General features: G+C 37.3%; 3 protein-coding genes across 4 annotated transcripts; all 3 read right to left on the reverse strand.

The window, feature by feature from the left end:
• Positions 1–2,255: 2,255 nt before the first annotated feature.
• LOC137732806 (cysteine-rich receptor-like protein kinase 44) lies at positions 2,256–4,992 on the reverse strand. The gene is made up of 7 exons (XM_068472074.1): positions 4,971–4,992; positions 4,107–4,295; positions 3,893–4,023; positions 3,412–3,625; positions 2,999–3,230; positions 2,688–2,838; positions 2,256–2,579 (listed from the first exon to the last, which is right to left on the reverse strand). The coding sequence occupies exons 1-7, from the start codon at positions 4,990–4,992 to the stop codon at positions 2,256–2,258; spliced, it is 1,263 nt and encodes a 420-aa protein (XP_068328175.1).
• Positions 4,993–6,040: 1,048 nt separating this feature from the next.
• On the reverse strand, positions 6,041–9,972 carry LOC137732107 (uncharacterized). Of its 2 annotated transcripts, XM_068471399.1 has the most exons (9): positions 9,737–9,972; positions 9,381–9,624; positions 9,059–9,123; positions 8,901–8,965; positions 8,378–8,464; positions 8,165–8,295; positions 7,219–7,324; positions 6,727–6,953; positions 6,041–6,419 (listed from the first exon to the last, which is right to left on the reverse strand). In XM_068471399.1, exons 1-9 carry the CDS (start codon positions 9,931–9,933, stop codon positions 6,339–6,341), a joined length of 1,203 nt encoding a protein of 400 aa, XP_068327500.1. In that variant the 5' UTR covers positions 9,934–9,972; the 3' UTR covers positions 6,041–6,338. The 2 variants fall into 2 exon arrangements, with proteins under 2 accessions (XP_068327500.1, XP_068327501.1); XM_068471400.1 differs by lacking the exon at positions 6,041–6,419 and having other exon boundaries at positions 6,812–6,980.
• A 6,596-nt stretch (positions 9,973–16,568) lies between these two features.
• On the reverse strand, positions 16,569–18,373 carry LOC137732573 (RING-H2 finger protein ATL43-like). Its single transcript, XM_068471890.1, has one exon. It carries the CDS (start codon positions 18,300–18,302, stop codon positions 16,905–16,907), a length of 1,398 nt encoding a protein of 465 aa, XP_068327991.1. The 5' UTR covers positions 18,303–18,373; the 3' UTR covers positions 16,569–16,904.
• Positions 18,374–26,382: the final 8,009 nt, after the last annotated feature.

A 26,382-nucleotide genomic window follows, 5' to 3' on the forward strand; every position in this document is an offset into this window, starting at 1 on the left:
AAGAGTGGGAACAAATATCCTCTAAGCTCTCTCTCTCTTGTAGGGTAGAATAAATCGATCTTCAAAGTTGATTTAATAACCCACTTAAGGTGGACTTAAATAGGCTTTGAGAGAAATTTATTTCCCTTTCCTAGAAGGATCTAATTTCCCATTAAGGAGGGAATCTACATCAAAATAGGAAGTAGTCCAAAGTTTCCTAAAGCAAGAAAATCTCTACACCTATTGCCTTTTTCTGTGAGCAGCCCAACAGGTGTGGGGACATTTGTGGAGCCGAAAATAATCACAAGGCGACACATGGATTTTTGGATAGAAGAGGACAAAAATACCCTTGAGGCATACGAAGATTCCTACGCGCGAGCAGCGGGCAATCATCTCTCAACCAAGTCAAAAGTGCCCAAAATAGGTAACAAATTCAAAACCATTTCATCCACCCTCATCCTATATTCTCCACAAGGTAATTATTCCATAACCCCTAAAACAATTCTTTTAAATTATGTTAATTAGTCAATTAATGGATTTATTACCTAATTAATCTATTAATGGCTAATTAACTACAAATTACACCCAAAAAATACCACACCCCCCCCCCCCACACACACACATTCATCATGGGCGCGTGAGGCTTTTTGGCCTTGACCAAATGTATGATTTGTTTTGTAGGTGCAATTTTGTCCAAGAAGGAAAATGCGAAAATTTGAATCCACAGTACCCAATCCATGTTTATCATGCAAATGATCATTTTGTTTAATAACACTCGATCTCTACTTTATACAATAATTAATTGAAATGTATACTCAACTTATGAATTCATTGAAATGTCATACCTTCGTTAATTTTTCTATCGATTTGGATGTTAAATGATGACGTGGCAGGAACGGGGCTCATTCCTTCGCCACATCATCATTTAATATCCAAATTATTATTTTTATTAATTTTTTATTATAAATTATTAAGGGGTGTGATATCCACACACCCCATTTTACTTTTCACACACTTTTTTAATTTTCGACCGTCAGATCGGATGAATTGAAGAATGAACATAAATTATTAAGGGGTGTGTGAGAAGTAAAATGGGGTGTGTGGATAGCACACCCTATTATTAAAGGGAATTGTTATTAACATCCCAAAAATCTCATTTGGTACTCCAAACTTTTCATAATTATAAAGAAAACTACACTTGTAAGGAGTGTAGAATAAAAATTTTGGAGTGCTAATAACAATTCACTTATTAAATTTTTAATGATAAATAAATAAATTTTTTTTTTTTTTCAGTTGACGATGGAGTGGGCGCCGCTCCTTCCACATCATCATTTAACAGCCAAAATGATAAAAAACTTAATGAATGTATGACATTGCAAAGAATTCATAAAAAGAATTCATAAGTTGAGGTATGACATTGCAATGTTTAAAACATGAGTCATGAGATTATGGTTCAACATATAGTTAAGGTAATTATTTGTAATTTGCTCAATTTATTAAGTGAAGAATGTGTAGAATGATGTACATAAACAAATTTAAAACATCCTTAAAGTAGAAAAACTTTTTACATATGAAGATGCTGAGAAAGCAGGGCTACGTACAGGTACAAGTAATTTTGTTGTATACGTCTTAGCAAATGGTGAATTATCCTAGTAGTCAGAGTCTTCTTTTTCAACCTATTGTGTTTTAAATTTAAAACATTCTTCCTCCTCCTTAAGTTAAAATTGAGTAATGTTATTCATACCATGTTTTTATATCACATTTTCATACCATCTTAGGTGGCATTTGATGTGTACAACCACATCATTTGAATTAATTAAATTTTTAAATTTAGTTCATTATTTAATAAACTAATAATTAAGAAAAACTAGTTAATTAAATGATGATTATGGTATACGAGAAGTCTTTCTCCTTCATTTTCTTGGGTTTTACAAATTTTTCAAATGATGTGGTTGTCCACATCAGATGCCACCTAAGATGATATAGAAATGTGATATAAAAACATTGTATGAATAAAATTACTCGTGAAAATTAGTGTAGAATATCGCTTGTACCAAAAGTTAACAAAAAGTGTGCGAGAAGTAAAAATTGGTGTGTAGATAGCACTGTCCTTTTTTGAATCTCCAGGTACAAGTAAAAATATTGACCACCAACCAGACCCCTTTTCTATGAAAATTAAAAAATTTGCAGCTACATTTGAAATGTTACCGTGTGCATGAAGACCTCATATGCCCTTTTTAACTTTCTTCCGAAATACAAAAAGCCCGAAAATGTCGTCAAGTTGATGGTTTAGCTAATGAGGGATACTCACTCTGCAAGGGAGATGGGAAAGCCTCAGTTATAGAATCCCAAGAAATGTTCTGGTTTTTCGTTCGCCTTCTTCCCAAGAAGGCGGGTTTCATAGGTGTTCCGACCATTTCAACTTTGCATGTTAACATTACTACAACCTCCGACATCGGGGGTCTCAGGTTTGGGTGCGGCTGAAGGCAGAAGAAGGCGACTTGGATTGCTTGCAAGACATCCCTTTCCACATATCCATCTTCTTTCATATTTGGATCTATCAGATCAATCACATTCGACGTCTCAAACAATTTCCATGCCTACAATTTTAAGGCAAAAGGTCAGTGGCAAGATTGAAAACTATATATTAGCAGAATGATCGTAAGCTTCTGTACGAGTAAGCAGGTATCAAAGATAGATCGGCCTACATATTCAGGGAGGTATTGCATATCTGATGATAAAGTGAGATCTGTGTTTTTTCTACCGCTGATTATTTCGAGCACAAGAACTCCAAAACTATAGATGTCCGCCTTTTCAGATAATTCTCCTCTAATAGCATACTCAGGTGCCGTATATCCTCTGAAGAACAATTCATATTAGGTAATATAGTTTCATAAATAAGTCATCGATTAGATGGCATATGCATTACGGAACCTTGAACATTTATACAGAACGTGCCATCTAATCAATGATTGATGAAGGGGTCTTGTGGAAATATCATATCAGTTGAAGGACTTACAAAGTTCCAGCAAATGTAGTGCTGAGATAAGCTTGGTCTTCAGGGAAGAACCTAGCCAGCCCGAAATCTCCAATTTTCGGTTGGAATTTGTCGTCAAGAAGAATGTTGCTTGCCTTGATATCTCTGTGGATAATTCTTAGGGGGGAATCCTCATGTAGATATTGTAACCCTCGAGCAATACCGACAATTATCTGGAACCTGGTGCTCCAGCTCAAGAACTGATCACTCTTTCCTGTTTTCCATCAAGAATAATTATAAGTAACATATACACTGAAAATTTAATGATTCTTTGCACCAGTCGAAGTGTTAGTTCGTGTGCTCAGTTTAACTCATTTTGTCATAAGAATTAGAACTTGGAACAAGTCCGCATCATAGTTGGATAGAATGCAAAGCGCAGAGTGAAGATGTAATACCATAAATAATGAGGTCCAAGCTCCTGTTCTTCATGTATTCATACACAAGAAGCCGTTGTGGCCCATCAGAGCAGCATCCGATAAGACGAACCAAGTTCCTGTGTTGGACGCTTGTGATCAACTTTACCTCTGTAAGAAACTCTGATTCTCCTTGTTGGGATTTGTCAAGGCACAATTTCTTAGCAGCAATTAACGTCCCATCTCCTAATCTCCCCTAAACAAAAAGATACAAATAAGACTTGGAAATAAAGGAATCAACCCATATGTGCCTCAAATCCGAAGAGTATTTTCAATTCAACTTATATCTGTGCTCTTGCAGTCTTGCCGCCTGCACTACTCTGGATTGAGTGTTTTAGAAACCTTATGAGTTCAATGAAACTATATGTAGTACGTTGTGGTTTGAATGAATGCCTCAAACTTGCATGCTCGAGAAAATAAAAAAGTACGACCAATGTTGGTTTCGTGGATTCAGTAATCATACCCGATAGACACGGCCAAATCCACCTACTCCAAGGAGATTACCAGGATGAAAGTTCTTGGTTGCCTTCTTCAATGTCTTAAAATCGAAGTAGCTTATTGTTCGAAGCATCCCACTGAAAACATCTGTCGATGCTGCATTAAGAATACAGAATATTATGATTGAGGTCTTACTAAAATATTGGTTAGTTATTTTTTAGATTAATCTATAGTACAACCTGCCGGCCGCCTTCTCACTACTGCTACCAATTTCTTAGTATCTTCTGGTTTGATCTTTTTCCGAAAGACAAATAGAAGAACTAGCAATATTATGAGCGTGACTAGCCCTCCAAGGAAAAAGAACAGCACTGGAGACTGCGGCTTAGAAGCAGGGGGGCCCGTTGTCATAGAGGATACTGAAGAAATCTCTGCAACCAAATATATTGTTAACATATTTTTAGTCATTTAGGGTCCTTGAATTGAAAAAACATGTGCTTATAAGGAACAAATGATGGGACAACGGGATTGAATCATTCTAGTGCGTGGATCTGTGCATGTAACACAAGTCTCTTGAGGCAACTTCATATATATATATATGTAATATCTTTATTCACAATTAGCCATTGCAATCAAAGAAAAATAAAATAACACACTCAACTATCACAAATTCTGGTGATCTGATGCCGTTGGTGGGTTAACTAGATATACGAAACTGTTTGTTGGCATGAGTATGTGGAATTGTTTGCAGCACAAGGTTTCATCAAGGAGAAGCTTGAGCGGCGTATAACAACTGACATCCGAATAGCCATTCAGTCTAATATTTCGTATATAATATCATCAAAACTGAAGAATTTGTGAATCTTTATTTAGTCTAATGAGAACGAATACACAGGGTTACACTTCACAGTCAAAACAATTATCTGCAAATCGACAAACACGAGAAGCATGGCCTGTATACGGAGAACAAGTTGGAGAACATATCCATACAACAACAAATGAACATGGTCTTTACAATTTTATCACAACAATTAATTAAGTTACATCAGATATAATTTTAAGGTACTGAAGAACATTGTTTTTCCAGTGAAGCAATCGTCACGTACCTTTTAGTCCTCGGGCTGTCATTGTGTATACCTTGAAGCTCCAAGGGGTCTAAGCCGAAGCTGCAGCGGACAACAATGCAAATGTGGTGATGGTGTTGCTTGCAGCTTAACAACAGCAGTGACTACCACCATCCATTCTTCTCGTTCGATCTCTTTCCATCTTCCTTGTTTGTTTCGTGTTCTTTTTCTTTTTCTCGCTTTGGCAAAACCGCTGTGGGGGAGAGAGAGAGAGAGATGAAGAGAGAGAGAATATAATTTAGTAACATAAGAGTAATCGAAGGAATGGAATTTCGGACATTACGATATGTGGCTTTTTGGTCACTTTCTTCCATTCCAAACGACAACCTCAATGATTTAAAATAATACACTCGTAAGCATTCACTCAGAATGATGATAATAATAATAAGATCAACATGCCATTCCAAAGCGGTAACTCCTGGCTTTGGATGTTTATGAATTATAACATATATTACTTGTCTAGAATGTGTAAAATCATCAGAAATTGGGGAGGTACTATCCTAATTGAATTTCCTATCATGGCGTATTTTAGTGCAGGAGGAATTTTTTTTCTTTTCCTTTTTTTTTTTTAATTTTTTATTTTAACTCCGTACATGTTAGCAAAAATAAGAGAAGTCATAAGTCGGAATAATTTCAATATTCATGTGTTTGTGAGCCCTGAAAAAGATAAGAATAATAATGATTTCACTTTTCTTTCAAACTAAATGTGTCATAAATTGATTTCACCAAACATGTTATACTCTTTGGATATGACTCAAGTTAAGCCTTTACTAAAAGATATGTTACCTTAATCAACACGTCCTCCTCTCGTACACCTAGAGAATTAATTCAAATTGCGTATTTAATCAATGGGTGAAAAAGAATTCAAACTTGCAACTTCTTCTAACATTAGAAAGAGAAGTATCACCAGTCTTAAATTCACACCATAAACTTAGTGCCACCTAATTAATAAATAACGATTCATGTGTATTACATTCACAGCTGTTGGTATGACAAAATCACATTTTTTTTTCCAACCTGTTGGTATGACAAAGGTAATGACAAGCTGCAAGGGACTAGGAGGATCTATGTAAATATATATACACATAGTAATTTACACGAAAATCTGTATTCACATTTTTTTATAGATACACAGATGTCAAGTGCAAAAGAATTAATATCCATCTGCAAAACAAATAAATAAAAATGTAATGACAATTGTAAGACGGCCTTAACAATACGAACGGATTTAACTCAAACTTCCAGTGAAATGATAGTATGATAAGTGTGTTGAAATGTCATGGCGTGCGAAAAACCTTCATGGCTACCTCCCGCCACTAAATCAAGGTTTTATGAACTTGGAAAATGTTTTCATCCCTTCATAACGATTCTGCCATGTCGTTCCTTGAAGGCTTGAACCCTGTTAACTGAGGATTTGTTTGCTCGTGTTTCCTGGAGCACCAAAATAACAACTTTAGACGTCAACTCATTAGGGAATAATTGCACTAGAAAACTACTTCTCTCCTTTTTATCGTTTTTAATGAAGAAGATACGATTTTGTAGAGGAAATTGGAATGTTAAATGCCTTTTAGGGACGCATAGTTGTGGAATTTATCCTTCAGACAGCATAATTAATATATTTAGCACTTGAGACAAGGGTTTCCCTGACACTACATCCTTTAACAGACTTCAAATTTGCAAGTTTTTGTGATATCTGTATGAATCGTAAAATAGGTAACAGCATATGAAGAATCGATACCTTGTTCCGAACTGCCCCTTTGTTGTGAATTTCATGACTGCTTGGAAGACGATGGATAAAATGTTTTCTCCATATGAGACGGGCATATTCTGGATGATCAACAAAAGGATTTCTATTGTGTTGATAAAGCTTGCATACTCTTTCATTTCTCAACTTCTCTTCTCTTGAAGGTGGATCAATATCATTCCACTTTAACAATGTAGAAAGCAGCCCCATCTCACCAGTTGCTGTCGCATGCACCCAAAAAGTTCACGCTATCAAGGTCCATGCTCAAAACAGGTACAAATTCTTAGTTCCCATAATAAAACAATATATGCATGCAAGAATGAACTCACAAAACCAAATATAAACTGCATTTCTGCCCCACGTTTAGCCGCAACACCTCTTAATTCTCATATAAAATGGATTGTGCTTACATGGCAACAGAGATGCAACACTAAAATCGAACTTGATCTCAAACTAGTCAAAGATTATTTTTCCAATTATACTTACAAATTTTTGGAGAATCTGAAAGGCGAAGAGCTGGGCCTCCACCTGGTTGATGAAACCCATAACACACTGCCATGTACATCAGTGCCCTAGCAACATCTCCTCTATGCTAGAAGAAATAAATCAAGTTACAGCCAAAAATCAAGGGTTCAGTCTTCAATGCCAAGCTAGAACTAGAAGCCTAGAACCTCAGTCAAACACTCCGTTCGATCAAGGAGACAACGGATCCACACTTCAAAAGGAACTACACCATTTGGCCATTCCCATATCAATAAGAACTCTGAATACCAAAAACAATTTTACACAATTGCAGAACAATAACAGAAATAAAAGTAATGTAACAAGATATATATTTTATATGTGGGTACCAGAATATTATAATCCTTACTACCCGAATAGACCTCTCTTAATGTAACAGGATATATTTCTATGATGACCAGAATACTAGAATCCTTGCAACCATTGATAAGCCTTCTTTCAAACCTAAACTCCTAAATGAGGGTACCAGAATACTAGAACCTTGCTACCATGAATATGCCTCCTCTCAACCCTCGACTCCTAAGGCATGCATGGGTACAACATCCAAATTTACAACTTGTGTGGCACATGTTGTGTGCATTGTGAGAGATTAATACCCTGTTTGATACCAGTACCACTGCCTTTGGTATCTTCAGAATTTTCTTCTACTTGTGAAAGGACCCTCGGAACTTTAATAAAATCCAAATATGTGGGTTTTACTTTTGATTCTGCTTGCTCAAAGTTTCATCCTGCCATATTATTATTTGTGCTTTTTTTTCTTGATCTCTTCTCATTTCATAAATTTCCAACATTCAATGGTAAACAATATGGTTTTAACAACTTTAATCAGATTAAAATATATGATACATATTTACGTGCTAGCACAGGAACATGAAAAGAATTATGATATGCCAAAATATAGCTAAAATACCTGTGTAGGTGGTGCCCATCTGTCCTTGTCAGTTTCCGTGTCCAAAGCGGCTTCTTTGTTTGCTGGCTTCAAACATTTAGCTGAGTTACCCGTGCATTCTCCATAGTATTTGTTCCCCCTGGATGCATTGACTGCAGGAAACTTCAACTATTTTACATCAAAACACAAGAGATCTGATTTTTCACAATACATACAGGCAGTGGCCCATCTTACCATTCACATCTGCTGGGCGAATGTTGTGTATATCTGTCAAAGACGCACCATCTTTTAACCCATAAGAACGAGGCCATAGATGCTCCCCTAGAAAACAGAAACATTGACATTTAATTTCTTCCAAACAGAAAGTATAAATAGAGCTTGGAGATTGATATATTTTGCAGAGCAAAAATAGGCAACTGTGTATAACAAAAAAAAAAAAAAAAAACTTGACAGAAGGCTGACAAAAAAGAAACACTGCAAACGAACAAAAATTCATTTCATTTGAACATGTCAGTATGTCTACCTAATCAAAGGATGTAACTAGTATCTAGACAGATTATGAGCCAAAATTGTGCTACCTTAAACTTCTTTTAGTTAGAGTAGTCAATGTAACATGTACAATTGTTATACCTTTCACTAATTTTTCTATTTGAAGTTTAAACATTAAAACAATAAATTTCTAACCATAGACCATTAGAATGCAAGAAACCAACATCAAAATCATACATGCTGCAGAAAGTCTGGTTAATTGACTCACTATTCCATCCTTCGGGTTTCCCAGCTAAAGACTTGGGTACAACCCTCAAGGAGTAAACTTCAACTCTGCATAAAAGAGTCGGTAGGCAAATTGGTAAGAGTTGCAGGGTACATTTGATAGTACAAAAAACAATGCAGGAAGCAGTATTCAGTATATACATTCCCAACGAAGCTTCTGGGTTATCAACATCCGAAGCATCAAGAATCTTGAGAGCATTCCACACCTATTTCCACAAAAATCGAAAATCTGGAATCATATATTTTATTTTATTTTTTGAACAAACGATATTATCTATACTAAGAGGGAGAGGGTGGGCTTAGCCTCACAATAGGCTAGCAACAATGTGGTTCAAACTCGCCTGGAAGCATCAAGAATACCTTTAAACCGTGATACTAAGTGGCTAAAATCTAGAATCATATTCGATTTTACTAAAACGTAGCAATACAACAGGAGCAATAGTGAATGCTGATTGCTAAATACCTCTCTGTAGGATAAAGATTGGTGCCTGGAAATAATGGAATTCAATTTTTTCTTCAGCGATTTGCCCTCTAAATTCTCCACACTGTCATAATAATTGCTAACATCTTCACAACCATACATAAAAGAAGGAGATGGATTATCAAATGCCGCAGCATCAGCAACAACATTGAGAAACAACAAATAAAAAGAGATGATCTGAGAAACCCATCTCCAAGAAACACTGATGCATTTTCTGTAATTCCATCTGCACCCAGAAAGAACGCAACAATTACCCAATTGCCCCACTAACATCTTAAACTTTATCAGCAACCCAGAATTGAAATACCAAAAAAGGTCAGAGCTTGGAGGTTACTGACCTTGTAGAAATGGGGGAAATGGTTGGAGAGACCAAATTATTATCTGGGTTGCGATAGTTGCAAGCTAATTGGAATGAGGTTTTGGAGTGCTCGTGGCGGCTGCGGGAGAAGGTGGCGCTCTGCTTACGGACGGCGGTGCTGTCGACGACAGATTTTGTGCAGTGGAATTTGGTGGCCACCACAACGGGATGCTGCATTCTATCGGTTTAGAATTTGGATACCCGCCACAACTGGTGTTGAGTCAAGCCAGCTGGTTCATTTTCTACTAGGTTAATTACGCATACACGTAACACACCTGATTTTCGTTTTTCACAAAATCCGTTTAACATAAGTTTAATTACACTAGCACACCGTGACGTTTATTGAGTTTCTAGAGAGTTTTATTATACGAATTGTTATTAACACTTCAAAAATCTCATTCTACACTTCAAACTTTCCATATTTGGAAAGAAAAATACACTTGTAAGGAGTGTAAAATAAAATTTTTGAAGTGCCAATAACACTTACTTTTATTATTTATATTGAAGAAAATAGATTTCATTTTTATTTTTTTTATTAATAATCCTTCACTACACCAAATGCTACATTAAATTAGTCCAAATTAGTCTAGTCTATGCTAGTCTAACTTAGTTAGAAATCTAGTCCTGCAACAAACGCACCCTAAGACTTTCCGAATGAGACCTTATAGCTTCATACCCTTCTATGATAAGTATGAGCATATTATTTGCATGATCTATCATGCACCTACGAATTAAAAACAATGAACATCAATGTTCAGTGTTTTGGGCATTTAAAGGATAAATAACTCATCAATTATACAATTTAGTAAGAATCTTGAATGATTTGACTTAGGGGTGGGCAAACGGGTATAGGAACCACGAGTCGGGACGGGTAATCAAGGTTCGGGGCGGGTACGGGCCGGTTCCCAATTTTTAAAAAGTGAAATGGGGCGGGGCGGGTGGAGGCATGGCTTTGAAATTATAGGTTCAGGCTGGTTCCAAAAGTCTAGAAAAACGGGTACCCGAACCGGCCCATTTGTAATTGCAATGGACGGACGAGATCGAAGAGGAACCTAGTTTCAAATTTGAACCGTTCGTTTTAGTGTTTTACCCTAGGACTAGGTCTCCTCCTCAAGCTCGACTCTCAGCTTTGTCATTGGTCCTCGAACTCAGACTTGATTCTCTCTCACCGTCTCACCTCATCGTCTCTTCCACCACCCCTAGCTCGACTCTGTCACTGGGCCAAGGTCTCCTTAAGCTCGACTCTGCCAATGCCTAGACCAATGAAGGTTGGTTCTAATTTAGTTATTACCGTCTAAACATGTTGAAATTAATCACAGATATAGGTACTAACAGGTTGTATGAGAGTGTGTTTGTCTGATTGAGTGGTAGAATCGTCGGTCTATGTTTCTAGCTCTGGGATTTCACCTTGCAAAACGAAGTTGTCTGCTTCGGTGGGATTTCACATATATGGGTACTAATCATTTATGGGTTTTGCTATAAAAAAAAATTTTTGTATTACTTTATTTTTATGTTTTAATTTTTTTTTGTTTTTGGTGCAAATCTATAGGCATTTTTTGGGGTGTATGATGGAAAATGCATACAGAAATTGAATAGGCAAGGAAACAGGGTGGGTTTTCGTGGGAAGGTGACGAGTTGGGGAGTTTGGTGTTTTGCAGAGCAGGGGATTAGCAGATGGGTTACAGTCTGGAGGATTTGCTTAAGGCGTTGGCGCAGACGCTCGGGGCGGGGGGACTGAAAAGGATGACGAAGACCCGTGGGGACCCATAGGAACCAACCCATTTCAACGGTTCGGGTTAGGTCCGGATCCCATTTTGAAAAATCCAAAACCTGCCCCGTTTTATTTACAAACTGGTCAGGTCCAGTTCCTTCAATTTTGGGCCCAGGCCGGCCCGTGCCCACCCCTAATTTGACTCTTTTAATTTTAGTCTCATACTAGACAAGGTAAAAATCTATATGAAATATTGGAGGAAACTAAAGATGTCATGTAAGAAATCTTAATATGTTCTCGTATGGTTTTTCTTTATACAGATACAAGTAAAAGTGAAGCCCATTTTTGTGCCTTCAATTTTGGTCTTGGTATGGAGAAATTATTTGGTGAGAAAATTAAATAATTTGTTATATATTTTGTCAGGAAAATTTTAAAATTAAATATATTTTTGATGAAAATTAGATAATTTTCCATAGAGAGAACAACAACGATTGCAAGGGAGGTGGGTTCGGCGACGAGATTTTAGTTGAGTTGATATATCAGGAGATGTTGCAAGTAATCCGAATTCATTATTGTGGAGCCAAAAATAATCAAAGGCAACACATAGATTTTTGGATGAAAATGATAAAATTACTCTCAAGGCATACCGAAAATTCTACACGTGAGCAACATACAATTATCTCTCAATCAAGTCAAAAAAGTGCCCAAAATAGGTATTTATTTATAACATATTTCATCAATCCTCATCAAATCTTCTCCACAAGGTAATCCCCAAATCATTCCTGTTTTATTATATTAATTAGCTAATTAATTGATTTATTATCCAATTAATTTGCTAATTAACCACAAATCATGAACTTCACCCACAAAGCCATCCAAGTGGCCGGTCCATCTCCACCCAAGGGGCCGGCCACACCCCTATATAAACACCTTCATTCTCTCCAAAACTCAATTCCAATTCTTTTGCTAAATTCTCTAAAATCTCCAAACACTTTTCCCTCAAAATTCTAACTTTAGCATCGAAGGTTTTTTGGCCAAAAGCCCCCCCCGCCCCCCAAAAAAAATTCATCGTGGGCGCGTGAGGTTCTTGCCCTTGACCTAAGGTGTTATTTTTTTTGTAGGTACAATTTTGTCCAAGAACAAGGAGAAAGAAATTTACATCCACAAATTGGTGCTTTCATTGAGAGTTGAGTCACACGTTTGTAGAAGACTCTCGCATCTAAGGTTTTTCGTTTCTTTGCTTATTTGTAGCTTTTTCGTACGTTCTTATTCTTGGAATTTTTATTTCTAAAAATTCTTTGATAAAACGTAAAAGAAAAGTACAATGGCAAGAGATTCAGAAACCTCAACGAACGGAAATTCCAACGTTGAAGGATTAGGTCTACGACAATCTATAAGGCTCAACATAGCAGTGAGTGAAGCGGCACCCCCACGAGGCACCACCATGGCAACCACCACGGCAGCCACCTTTGGCAAAACCCACGGCTCCAAGGCCACGGCCCAAGCTGTGCCATTTCAACCTTCAAGGGCCTAAGCCCTAGTCGAGCCGGCTCGTGCCGCCTAAACCTAATGCGTTGCCAAGCCGAGCCCAAGCCTCGCACCTGTGTGCACCACACGCTAAGCAGCCCACTCCCGTGGCACAGCTTGTTCTTGTGGTTTCCTAAGCAACCCAAGTCGGCCCAAGATTAGCTCAACCATCTCGGCTTCAAATTTCAGGACCTACGATTGAACCGAGGGCATTTTCACCACATTTCTTCGCGGATTTGACATTTCCCAACTCAAATCTCGTGCCCAAAGTCTACCACCCTTCCACTGCTCAAGGAGGTGCATTCCTTCCAAGCTCTCCAATCCGAATGGCGAACAACACTTGTCCTGACAAGTCATAGAGTTGACGAGCATCCTTGCACAACAGATGACCTTGGTGAATCAACTTTTGCAGCGCATCTAGATCCAACGTGCCCCAGATGAGGTGCCCCGAAGTAAGACAAGGGCAGACAAAGTACCTTTCTAGCAGTGTTTGTCAAGCAGCTATTCGACCAACCACAAACCAAGTGTTCAGCCAGTGTACATTCCCGATTGGGCCCCCGAGATAGCGTATACTCCCGTCTTAGCACACGGACGAGCGTGCACTCTTGACTAGGCCTGCAAACGAGTATACACTCACGGTTAGTGTCACACTCCGATAATCAACATGAGCACCCTTCTAGGCGAAGAGTTCATTCGTGGCTAAGCTCGCAAAGTTGATTTAATAACCCACTTAAGGTGGACTTAAATAGGCTTAGAGAGAAATCTATTTCCCTTTCCTAAAAGGATCTAATTTCCTATCAAAGAGGGAATCTACATCAAAATAGGAAACAATCCTATATTTCCTAAAGCAAGAAAATCTCTACACCTATTGCCCTTGTCTGTGAGCAGCCCAAGAGGTGTGGGGGCATTTGTGGAGCCAAAAACAATCAAGAGGTGACATGTGGATTTTTGGATGAAAATGATAAAATTACCCTCGAGGCACACCTGGATTTCTACGCGCAAGCAGCGGGCAATCATCCCTCAATCAAGTAAAAAAATGCCTAAAATAGGTATTTATTTATAACTTATTTCATCAATCCTCATCAAATCTTCTCCATAATGTAACCCCCAAATCATTCCTTTTTTATTATATTAATTAGCTAATTAATTGATTTATTATCCAATTAATTTGCTAATTAACCACAAATCATGAACTTCACCCACAAAGCCATCCAAGTGACCAGTCCATCTCCACCCAAAGGGGCTGGCCACACCCCTATATAAACACCCTCATTCTCTCCAAAACTCAATTTCATTTCTCTTGCTAAATTCTCTAAAATCCCTAAACATTTTTCCCTCAAAATTCTAACTTTGGCATCGGAGGTTCTTTGGCCAAAGCCCCTCCCCCACCCCCATTCATTGTGGGAGCACGAGGCTTTTGGCCTTGACCTAAGATGTTATTTGTTTTATAGGTACAATTTTGTCCAAGAACAAGGAGGAAGAAATTTGCATCCATAGTTACCGTTGGATTTAGAACAAATTATTCACGATATTGGACTACCTTTTTCTTAACAAACATTAGCAAGGTCCAACATATTTCGATAAAGAAACATTAAAATTTCCAACAAGATGGATTTCATCCCATTTAAATCGTTGGAATAAATTTTTTTTAATATCCATGTAAACTCTCATATTGAACCATGGTTATCACACAAATCAAGATCCGACATGATAAGATTTCATCACATTTGAAATTGTTCGATCATATTCTCCCATTTCCCGTTCAACCATCAAATTTTTTCTTTGATTGGTGCAGTAATCAAGATCCAATATGATAAGATTTCATCTCGTATTAAATCGTTAGATCAAATTTCTCATCTCTATCTGAATCATCGAGTTGTTGTCTCTCATATTATTTATTTCCTATAAAGAAATCTTTTTCACATCCGCCAAACCACACCAACCAAACTTGTTTAATAACAATGAGTCTAAAGAGGAGGAAGTTCGGAAAATGTTGGTGACAAACATGGTCACCAATTAGGAAGCAACTGAGAAAGAAAAATCTTACATATCCAGGATTGGAGCAAGTTACGACCATTCTAAATACAACCTCTTTACATTTCAAGATTGGAGAAGTTTAAGTGTACTATTTTCTTTCCACTTAGGCCTCGTTTAGCAGCTCAGACTGTACTGACTATTTCTATCAGATAGGATAAATAGTCACTGGATAGTACTGACTAAATTAATCAGACGTTTGGTGCAGTATCAGACTAATAATCGTATTATTTATACTGTGTTTGGTACTGAACGGATAAGAAAGGGGAAGAAAAAAAAATTGACAAATCTTTGTTTCTTTGTTTGTTGAGATCTAAGACGGAGTGCCGAAGAGTCTGCGGTGGAGGAAACAAAGAGAGATGCAGCGGCGGAGAAGAGGGAGGGAACTCCTACAGTAGCCAGAAGAAAATGCAGGGAGAGAATCGAAGAGTTTGCGGTGGAGGAAGTAGAGAGAGATGCAGCGGCGGAGAAGAGGGAGGGAGATCCTGCGGTAGCCAGAAGAAGATGCAGGGAGAGAAAAGTCTTGTTCTGGGTGGTTGGATGGAACTTGCTGGTGGTGGTGGTTCATGGTGGCTGGCGGAGGAATTGGGTTTTGGGATTTGAGGGATTCTTTGGTTTCTTGGAAGCTACTTGGAATTTTGGGGAGTTTTGATTGGGAAAATGGAGGGAGTGTGGTTGATTTTTGTAAGCAGAGAGAGCGGCTGGGAAGAAGAAGAGAGAGGGGGAAACGAAGAAGAAGAACAGAAGGAGGGAGAGAGCTTCGACTAAATTGTCCCGTGGTTTTGGAGAGTATAAGGAAGCGGGTATTCACCGGATAAAATAGGTGGGTCGGATTATTTAATCTGATGGCTATTTAATACGAACGAACACCAAACACCGTACTTCATATAATTAGTACTATCCGATGCTTTATACGGTGTGCCAAACGAGGCCTTAGTACTACGGTCTAATGGTATTCCTCTTCACTTGTAAGTGAGAAGTCTTCGGTTTGATTCTCGTTAAACACAAATTTGAACTACATTATGACGATTCAAGTGGATAACAAAAAATGAGAAACCAGATAGAAGATGCAAATGAATTTTGAAACTAATTTAAACTTCTATAATACATGTTTTTGTCCTTATATGTGCAACGCAATGGCTCACACTTCCACTAGAACTGCTTCATTTTTAGGTTCCTACGGATTATTGCTAATGGATTGCACAAAAGCTAATTTGATGCAAAATAATCTTCCTTAGTGTTAATTGCATTTTACATCACAAGGTTTGGTGGTCATTTACAAAATTAGTCATGAGGTTTAAATTTTTATATTTTACATCACGTGATTTTTGAATTCTACCAATTTTAATGTCTATTAGACGTTAAATGTTTATTTAACTCTTTATAAGTTTGATTTATGAATATATCGTTTCCAATTTAAAAAAAAAAGAAGTAATCTAACACAATGTTTTAATTCAATTTCAATCTTTTTCAAGGATTAAAGTTAAAAAAAAAACCCAAGAAAGAGGATAATGCTAGAGATTAAATTTAATCTCTCTACCGTTACCTCAAAAAATTTATACAATCTTAGCATTCGCTAGAATAGAAAGTACAACAAACGAGCAAGAAAGTAGAAGAACTACTTCCCCGTATCACAAAAAATTCACGTGCCATATCGTTATCCGTGGTTGTCTGGAATATCTATCCCTCTGCTCGTGTGCCTAGAATAATGCTTTCTACTCAAACAAAACTAAAGTGAAAAATAAAAGATATTTTGGAAGGTAGTGGACTGGCTTCTCTTCTCTCTACTATCTAAGTTTTGGCGCGCTCTGTATAACTCTAAAAAATAAAAAATAAAAAATAAAAAATAAAAAATAAAAAATAAAAACTGCAAAAGCTAACAAATGGTCGGTGGAGAAGTGGGGGTGGGGACAGTAGTACGCTCCGTCCGTATTGCCGATCGAGAGAGAGAAGAAACCCACGCCAGCCACCTAGCCACGAGCTTGATCTGTCGTTGTTGCTGCTCCTGTTGGCTCCCATTACTCCCCGTCGCTCTGCTCGAAAACCTGCTCAGCCCCGTGATTTCCGACACGCTTCTCGAATTTATTACGCTCCTGCCACCACCACCGCTCCATGATCTTCTGCTCCCAACAATCTCTCCGGGCCCTACTCCTCCTCCTGCCGCCGCGGGCCCCGCAATCACCTGCTGCCCATTATCATTCTCACTCTGCTGCTCCGCCCCATGACGTGTCAACCCTTCACTCATGATCATCTCTGACCGTAGATACAGAAGATCTGACGGCTGTAAATCGCTCCATCTCTGGTGGAGCCCACCGGGACCATACCCCGATCCGGTTGGGGAGACTATGATCCGGTGCTCCAACCTCGTCCTGTGTTGACCCAACAGGAGTCCGTCTTTTCTGGGTCGGTCGAAGCATCCGACGGCGGCCTGCTCGCTCTTCTTTCGGAATGCCGTCCAGCTGTCCAGCGACCTCCGAAACGACCACGTTTGGATTTGATGATGTCCCGGTCTGCGTTCTCCGGCGAACGAGTGCCGCCCCGAAATCCGACGAAAACCTGGGTCGTTCTCGATCTCTATCACGACGTCGCTGTTCTTCGGTTGCAAGAGCTTTGCGGCGTCGTCGACTAAGAGGACATCTTCCGGGTCGACCCGGTACCGGCAGAGTGGGCAGGTGGAGTGGGCGTCGAGCCACGTATCGACGCACTCGACGTGGAACGCATGTTTGCATTTTGGGAGGAGGCGGAGGACCTCGGTCTGGTCGAACCGGGTCAGGCAGACCGCGCACTCGAGCCCGTCCTTGTGACCGCGGAGCGACCCGAAACGGAAAACGGGCAGGGACTCGACGATGGAGCGGTCAATGCCAGAGTTTTTACGCGGGGAGGGTCCGGAGGGTCCGGAATTGGAGTTAGCGCCGACGACGACGAGAGCACTTCCCTTGCAGTGCTTGGCATAGAGGAGGATAAGGAAGAAGACGGAGAAGACGGTGGTGAGAACGCCGACGATTATGGCTATGCTCGGCCGGAAGGAGGAGGACCTGGTGGGGCCCGCGTTGTTGAGTTGAGGGGGATGGGGCGGTGAGGAAGATGGGTTGGCTGAGTTGGCAATGTCGCCGAAACCTGGGGTGGAGAGATGGGAATCTGCTGCTGCTGCTGCTGCGTGGGGGTGCGCGCGAGTGGGTGTGGTGAGAAAAGAGAGGAGGAGGGTGAGGAGAAGGAGGAGGATGAAGAAGGAGGTGGGGGTGGTGGGCTTGAGAAAAAGAAAGAGAAACCCCATTTTTCCTTATTTTGTGTGAGACGGGAGTGGCAGCAGGAGGCGGGGGGAGGGAAGAATCTTGGCGGTGTGAGGGCGAGAGAGTTTGTAGTTTTGGTTTTGGAGGCGCAAAAGGAGGAGAGGCTTCTTCCTTGAGATTCTTGCCCAAACATACAAACAAAATTAAACCAGACAAATGCATTTACCTGTCCAGTTTTTGTCATTAAGGGTAATGTTAGGATGATAAATTCGTACATAAAATTTACAAACTAGATGTCATTAAAGTTGATAATTAGATTATCATTTAAGCGATGACAAATGTGCTCATTTTCTATTGGTGACACATTATTTGATTTATAAATTTAGTTCCCGTAGCGATATCCTTTTATCATTAATAGCAAAACAGTAATGTTAGGGGACGAATTTTTTAAATAAATTTTTGTAAATCATATGAATTTATTGATGATTGGATTATTATTTAACTAGTAATTAACGTGCTTATTTGTTAAGAAGCTTTCATGAAAAGAGTTTTAGCAACGTTTATTTTAATAAAAAAATATGCCATAACTTTATTTAATTCAAATAAATTAAATATTTATGAAAAACCCTTAAATTTAATAAAAATGACAAAGGAACTTAAATTTCAATGAAAATGACACAAATTTAATATAATTTAAAAAAAAAAAAAAAAAGACATGGCGCGCACGACTCGTGCATCCATCACAGACACTGTTTATAAAACTAAACAATATTATGAAATTGAACGACACTACACTATTTATTTGTCCAGTTTCATAAATAGTCCCTAGTTCTTGATAATGTTTCATAAATAGTGCCTAGTTATTGGATCTAGTTTCATAAATAGTGTATACTAATCGGTACATTTTCATAAATAGTGTCTCTTTCTTGTTCCGGTTTCATAAATAATTTCCAGTTATATGTCCACTTTCATAAATAGTCCGTAGTTCTTGGTTCAGTTTTATAAATAATGTTTAGTTCTTGGTCTAGTTTCATAAATAGTGTATAGTCCAATTTCATAAATAATTTTCACCTATTGGTTTAGTTTTTGGAAATAGTGCACGATTCTTTGGTTTCGTTTCATAAGTAGTGTCTAGTTATTGGTCTAGTTTCATAAATAATATCTACTTATTAGTCAAGTTTTATAAATAATGTCTAATTCTTAGTTCTGTTTCATAAGGTATGAAACTTTATAACTCTTTTTGGTTATGTAAAAGCACTCATTGCATCGAAAGCAATGAACCTATAAGTGATCCTTTAGATCAAAACCTTGATAAGGTATAATTATATTTTAGAAGTATTTTTCAAGTACCAAATTAAAATTCTCTCACATTGTTTACATACCTACAACAATTAAATGTAACTCTCCATCCAATTTTTTACCTTAGGTGTCATCTTGGAGAAAATTTTCCTTATGTCCATAACACAAGCGGTACAACACGTGTTATTATGTAAATGGTAGGAAATTTTATTTTTTTATGTTATTAATTTTTTAATACAAGAATCTCACCACTTGTATAGAGACACGTAGTATATCACCTTATGTTTCAGGTACTTGTATAGAAATTAAAAGATTTCTCGTCATCTTGACTACTATTAGGAAACAACACCATAAAAATAAAACTGAAAAATGTATTCAATTTGAAGTCTTTCTTTTATTCTAAGAAGAAAAAAAATAAATAAATAAAATAAACAAACAAACAAACAAACTCTCAAGACAAATGGGATAAAAAAGAGTGGAAAGGGAAGGGAGGGGGTGGGGTGCGGTGGGGGGCCTAGCGCATGGGCTTTTTTTTTTTTTTTTATGTTTTTTTATTCTTTTGTTTTTATAACTAAATAAAGTTAGTATATGATTTTTTTTTATTAAAATACAAATATTTAAAGTCATTTTTATTAGCTTTATTTATTTCTTGTTAATGAAATATACCAAAACACGCTCCTTTACCCAAATACCCTCAAATGCTCAAGACAAAAAAAATTGAGATTCAAATTAATAAGTTGCTTAAATCATGAAAGGGATATGAATTTGTTTACCAAATGAAAAATTGTTGATGGGTGCTTGATCAAAATTGCATTTGATGCCTTGAGATGAAATAGACGTTCACTTCTGAGGAAAGATGATCTTAATTAGAAGCACATCATCAATACAAAAATTTTAATTGGAAAAAATTAAGAATTTTAATATAGATAAAAGTGGAAGACGATACAATGTGAACGAAGCATCACCTGATAAAATTGTATCAATGGTAGTTACAAATATTTTAAATTATTGTCGAATTTTGTTCGTTTAATGATGTGACAAATGTTTTTCTTTTGGGTTTGAATGATGTGACGTTTATTTAGGTAAGTTTGCAACAAACATGAATTCATCTATTTTTAACAAATAAGATGCTGACTAGGATACTTACGATGAAGCATGATAAGTATAGAGTACATCAAATTTATCCAAATTATAATCTTTTGTTCCATTTTCTTTTTAATTGTTGTATATGAGTTCACCAACCATCTCTTCCAAAAAGGAAGAGACGTAAATATTACTAGATGAAATAGTCATTTTTTGAGAGCATTATTGAATCTTGATGATTTGCATTATTGTAGCCATCATTGCATTATTGTTCCTCAATTGGTTAGACAGAGACCTTACAAAAGAGAGAAGAACAAGGACAATTACGGAACAACACCAGCACTGAGCCACAAAGAAGGGCTAGTTTTGACGTGGAACAATTTATTTCAGAAACTAATTTCGATGATAGACCAAAATTAAAATTTTGTTTAACTAACTACCGTTAATCAAAATTTTTTAATTAAATTTTTTAATCACTCACAAAATCTATTACCAAAATTTACTTACCAAAAACATAAGGTTAAATTTTCAAATTAATCACCAAATCTCTTTTCTTAAAACAAATTCTCAACAAAAGATTAATCTCAATTATTTAAGGCTGTATCTAACCCCTGTTAGACTGCCTATGTACCCTTGAGCGGGATCAAGCCTCTCGTAGTTCACCATTCATTCTTTTATCTGATTCTGAAAATATTCTAGTAACGGGAATATTCAACATCAGCTTTCATAATCGAATCACATCAATTAGGTACCAATTACGAACTTAAAATATCAAAATTTGCATGAAAAGGCAGCGTCGGCCCACTGGCCACGAGCTGCCGCCGGTGGCGGTTTCCATCGAATGGAAATCCAATTTTCTGACTAACTCTAAAAATTACCAAATTTTATATGAATGAAGATCTTGAGGAGTGCAGCAAGTTTCATACCTATGACCAAGGTCAATTTGGTCGGGAAAATCCCTAATTTCCCTCGAACCTGCTGAAAACCCTAAAAATAGTGGCCTTCGATTCGACCTCTCCAGTGCTCCGTCGCACCAACCAAGGTTTGAGACTTGTTCCTGGGTTCAAGAGGAGTTGAACCATGGTGGTGGTCGACGAAATTTGCTTCAAGATCGGCGGAATTGCCGTCGTATACATCAGAAACCCGACGAGCTCGTTCTTCATGAAACGGGAGCCAAAACCCACCAAATTTGGGTGAAGATACAAGCTGGAAGGTCGCTGAACTATATGCATGTGGTGGATCGAGGTGGTTCACCGAAAAAACGCCGTGAAAGGCGACGAAAAGGCTGCAAAAAACCGGGTGAGAGACTGGATCTCGACTGTAAACGGGTTAGGGTCCGAGTTGGCTACACTTTCCTTCCTTCCTTTCTCTCCCTTCCTTTCCTTCTCATTGGTCAGTCCCCTTCCACCTCTTTCCAATTAGGCCTCACCTCTCCCTTCTTTCTCTCTTCTCATTTCCATCTCAACCGTCCACTCCTCTTCTTCCTTCAATCTTGGCCACACACGTGGCTTCCTAGATTTTGCTCCAAAAATCTGGAGCCTTCTAGAAAATGATTAATTGATCATTTTGTCCTCAACTTTAAACGTTAATATCTCATTCATTATAACTCCGTTTCACGAACGGTTTTCGCCTACACGCTTGTGGAATTGTCCTCTATCCACATATGTCAAGAAATATGATAAATATATGAGGATAAAATACGTCCTTGTAAATTATGTTTAGTCAACTTGGAGCATTTTCATCATTTTCACTTAACAATACATTTTACGACGTAAATTATAATAATTTCCTGTAATAAAATTTTAAAATTTCTCAATTAAATTTTTTATAATCATAAATCGATTTATTTTTTATTTTCTCCACATATTCATAATTGTGAATATCAACTCATATACTTAAAATTTTCAGAGTATTACAATATGCCTCAATAAATAATAAGTTTACTGTCATGTGACGTTTCACTTTTAATGAACACATTATTATTTGTAAGTTCTTTACACATGACGATACATTGTTAGACCAATAACAGTGAAATTATTGTATATAAAGTTGTTCTTGCGACATAATGGTTACACATAAGAAAAATAAAACTACGAAACAACAGAGTGGTGCAACGGAACACATGATGGATGTTTGGGACTGCACTCAACAACGAACAACCCACAAGGTTGGCCCTCGGCTGTATCTTGATGATTGAATGGATTGGACTGGACTAATTTGTCCATGTCTCGTGCGTTATTTGCTGCCAGGATTTACATGAAATTTTGTGAAGCTTTGGTTGCAGATGGATCCAATTTCCAAACCCAGCAATTCATCTTTGTTCCGTTCAGGGTATGGGATTGGGATTGTGCCTTTTGGAACGGTGCTCATCCGCCACACAAGTAGTACAAACTATACACAATCTCCTTTCAAGTTCCAACGTACCTCAAGAAAATAAAACTTTTGCAAATAACGATGTCAATATTGTCGTAAAATATAAGATAAAAGAGGAGAATATGAGGGGAGTTTTTAAAAGACGAATTTGTATTTATCTTCATTTGTAATTGAGGTGAAAATGTTGTGTAATTATGATTTAGTGATATTTTTTACTTGTAGGTTTGACTGGCTTAAATGACGAACTTGTATCTAATTCTTATGGCTGACTTATTTGTCTTATTTAACATAATCTCTCACTGTTTGGTGTAGAATATCGTTGTAACTAAATAAAAGTTTGCGTGTGAAAGTTTTTTGGCAAACAATGGTTATGGTGTTATTTGAACCCCTATTAGTTTTCCATACAATGTTGCACCAACATCGGTGCACATATACATTAAAATCTCTCTATAGTGATACTATATAAGGGAATAACTTCCTTGTAGTCATAAAAATAATAATCCTAACTTGGGTATAGTTATATATAGGAATAAACTTCACATTGCAAGAACATTACCAACAACCTCGCTAAAATAAAGCAAAACAAAGAAAAATAAGCTTCCAACATACTAGCTATCTGGCTAGTTATTTTAGTTTTTGAACTAGTGGCTTGCTACATTTAGGGAGGAAAGATGAATTAACTGGCTAGCTAAACATTATATCATTGTACACTCTTGCTCTGATCCTTGCGTTCGGTCCTCGACCATATAGCGGACATGGCAGAGCGATGAGATTTGAATTTTAAGATTATAGACTAGCGGATGTGACTGTGGCAAGAAATTCAACTAAATTCTAGGATTGTAGACTAGTGGATGTGACGGTAGCAAGAAATTCAATAGAGAAAGAGGGAGGGAGATGATTTGAGAAAGAAATGACATATAGAGTTTGAGAAAGACAGCAAGTCTTGGATTGTTCTGCTTCTAGTAGTTTCTTTTTTCTTAGTGAGCCTTCTAGACTTCTATGGGTGTGTGTGAGACTCTTTTGGGAGAGAGTATGAGAAACTTCTAAGAGATAGGCACATAAGGCCGTCTCCAAGGGAGAAGGGGAAACAAAAAAACTTAAAATTACCAAAACCTCTCCTAGGCATGTATTTTGGGGGTGGAAAGTTTGGGATTATGGGTTTGGGGGTGAGTATTTGCGATTGCTTCCCACCTTAGATGGATAAGATTGCAAGTGGATTGGGGGACCCACGGGAGACCAGTAGCAGAGCTAGCCCACGTTGAGACCAAATAGAGGTTGGACCCGCGCTTATGCTTCCTTAACGTGGAGGGATCAAGTGCGGGCGAGCGCATAGATCTCACACTTTCTATGGTTAAGATTGTCTTACTGTTGAGATCCAGTGACTGGGGCACATTGTTGGGTAGTGATCTAGTGTGGCGCACTTTACCTCATCAGTTTTCCAACGACAATTTTATGTGTAGCCCATATTTTTTCACTGCTACAATCCAACAGCCAGTTTTAAATTTTTTTCAACGGTTATTTTTTTAAATCCAATGGTTTAAATCTAATTTAATCAATTTTAACAGTAAAAAAAGAAGATCCAACAATCAAAATTGTACGTACTTGTAAAGAACTCAAACGCAACAATGGTATGATAATATGATATGATGACAACATGCGGTTGTTATTGATCAAGAAGAAAATCCAAAAGGAACCCAAATTTTCGGCGTGATCGTCCGAGAATTAAGACAATTAAATTTCACTAAAATAGTTTCATTAGCATCGGAAGTATTATAGGGGAATACCTTAATATAGTATTTGAATGAAATTGATTAAATTTATTTAATTAATTAGTAAATTGTTTATCTATCACATATATATCTTTAAAATTCATAAATATTAAAAAAATTAGAAAAAAGAAAAAGAAAAAGAGCATGTTGATTATGTCAAAATTCGGAGGAAACAAAAATCTTAGTTTATCATGAGTAAAGACACTATTGCTAACATAATAACCTCTACACGAAATGCTGACATGAATAAAAAAAAAAGAACAGTTCGAATAACATCTACTAACATCACTGAAAATATTGTTAAAATCCTTTTACAATAAGGTTTTATTGGGAATTAATGCAAATAACCAAAACTTAATCAAAATTCTATAAATACCCATCCAATTGTTCCTTAATCCATACAAAAAAAAAAAAAAAATCAATTTTCTCGTATTTGACCTCCAAATTTCTTTAATCATTCCAATCTCCCTTCAAATATAGCTCATATGATAGACAAAGAAAGCGTTAGAAAATGTCAATTGGCTTCCTAGTGAAGATGTCACCCTATGCACAGCTTGGGAGGGGTGCTTCGTGGTGGGGTGGTTTGTTTCGAGCGGCTAGTGTATGGGGGTTTCAAGGTGTTGACTCTGTCAAGCAGGTGGTGCTACTAGCAATCAGAGCTGGGTTGCAGCTTGGTAGGAGTGATGTCTGGCGTTTGGCCAAGGTCGAAACGGACACGATTGAAGTAGTTGATGCTTACAAATGAGGGACTATTGATTAGTCAAGTCTTGGTTTTATAGCTTCTGATGTTAGAGAGTTGATGGCCGAGTTTGTTGACTGTTCAATCTTGTATATTCCTTGTAATTGTAATGGTGTGGCTCATCGCCTTGCCAAGTTAAGTTTATCTCTTAGTGACTCTTTTGTTAGGTTTGAGGAACCCCGAAGTGCTTTACAGGAGGAACCTCACCAAGATTTGCAGCTTAGTTGATTTCCTTCAATAAAGTTATCGTATATTCTTAAAAAATTAAATTACGAAATCTCTCTAATTCCCTTAATTTTTTCAACTTTTTAGGATAAATTCCTTATTGAATGCACCTAGATTGTTATAAACTTCTTTAAAATCCTAATTGAATACATCCATATTTCCAAGGATTTTAATAAACTATCTTAAAATCTTTAATGAATACATGTTAATTTCAGAGAATTATTTAAAATTATGATTGACTAACAGTAGATTTATTAAGAGAATTACAATCGTTTAGAATCCCAATTGAATACACTATCTTAAGTAAAAATACAAGTGAATCCTGGTATATGTTTCTTGAATGAAGCACTTTAAGTACTTTTAAAGTCCAAAAATATTTTCTCCAAAAATACGTTTTTAATCATTCTAAAAGTACTTCTAAACGAACTTATATTATAATTTTCCATTCCCAACAATAAAAGAAGTATATTCCCAAATGATAAATAGCAGCCCAATCTCAAGTCACAATCCAATAGAAACAAGCCCATTCGCATTGACCCAAAACTGTAAGGCCTTCAGTTTCCGTTTCTCTTTTTTTTTCCTTTTAATTTGTTTATTTAAATTGTGATTAAAAAAAAAAAATTGAAAAAGAGGTAA

Source organism: Pyrus communis, chromosome 4 (genome assembly GCF_963583255.1).
Source record: "Pyrus communis chromosome 4, drPyrComm1.1, whole genome shotgun sequence".
Lineage (NCBI taxonomy): Eukaryota > Viridiplantae > Streptophyta > Magnoliopsida > Rosales > Rosaceae > Pyrus > Pyrus communis.

What these genes read in the sequence shown, in the direction of transcription:
- LOC137732806 (XM_068472074.1), bottom strand. Translation starts at nt 4,992, where the DNA reads ATGACAGCCCGAGGACTAAAAG. An exon ending in GATTTGGCCGTGTCTATCGG is followed by an intron (nt 3,626 to 3,892) that starts GTATGATTACTG and finishes CTTTTTGTTTAG; the next exon opens with GGGAGATTAGGAGATGGGAC. An exon ending in TGCAATACCTCCCTGAATAT is followed by an intron (nt 2,580 to 2,687) that starts GTAGGCCGATCT and finishes TTAAAATTGTAG; the next exon opens with GCATGGAAATTGTTTGAGAC.
- LOC137732107 (XM_068471399.1), bottom strand. Translation starts at nt 9,933, where the DNA reads ATGCAGCATCCCGTTGTGGTGGCCACCAAATTCCACTGCACAAAATCT. An exon ending in ATTTCCCCCATTTCTACAAG is followed by an intron (nt 9,625 to 9,736) that starts GTCAGTAACCTC and finishes TTCTGGGTGCAG; the next exon opens with ATGGAATTACAGAAAATGCA. An exon ending in AATCTTTATCCTACAGAGAG is followed by an intron (nt 9,124 to 9,380) that starts GTATTTAGCAAT and finishes TTGTGGAAATAG; the next exon opens with GTGTGGAATGCTCTCAAGAT.
- LOC137732573 (XM_068471890.1), bottom strand. Translation starts at nt 18,302, where the DNA reads ATGGGGTTTCTCTTTCTTTTTCTCAAGCCCACCACCCCCACCTCCTTC.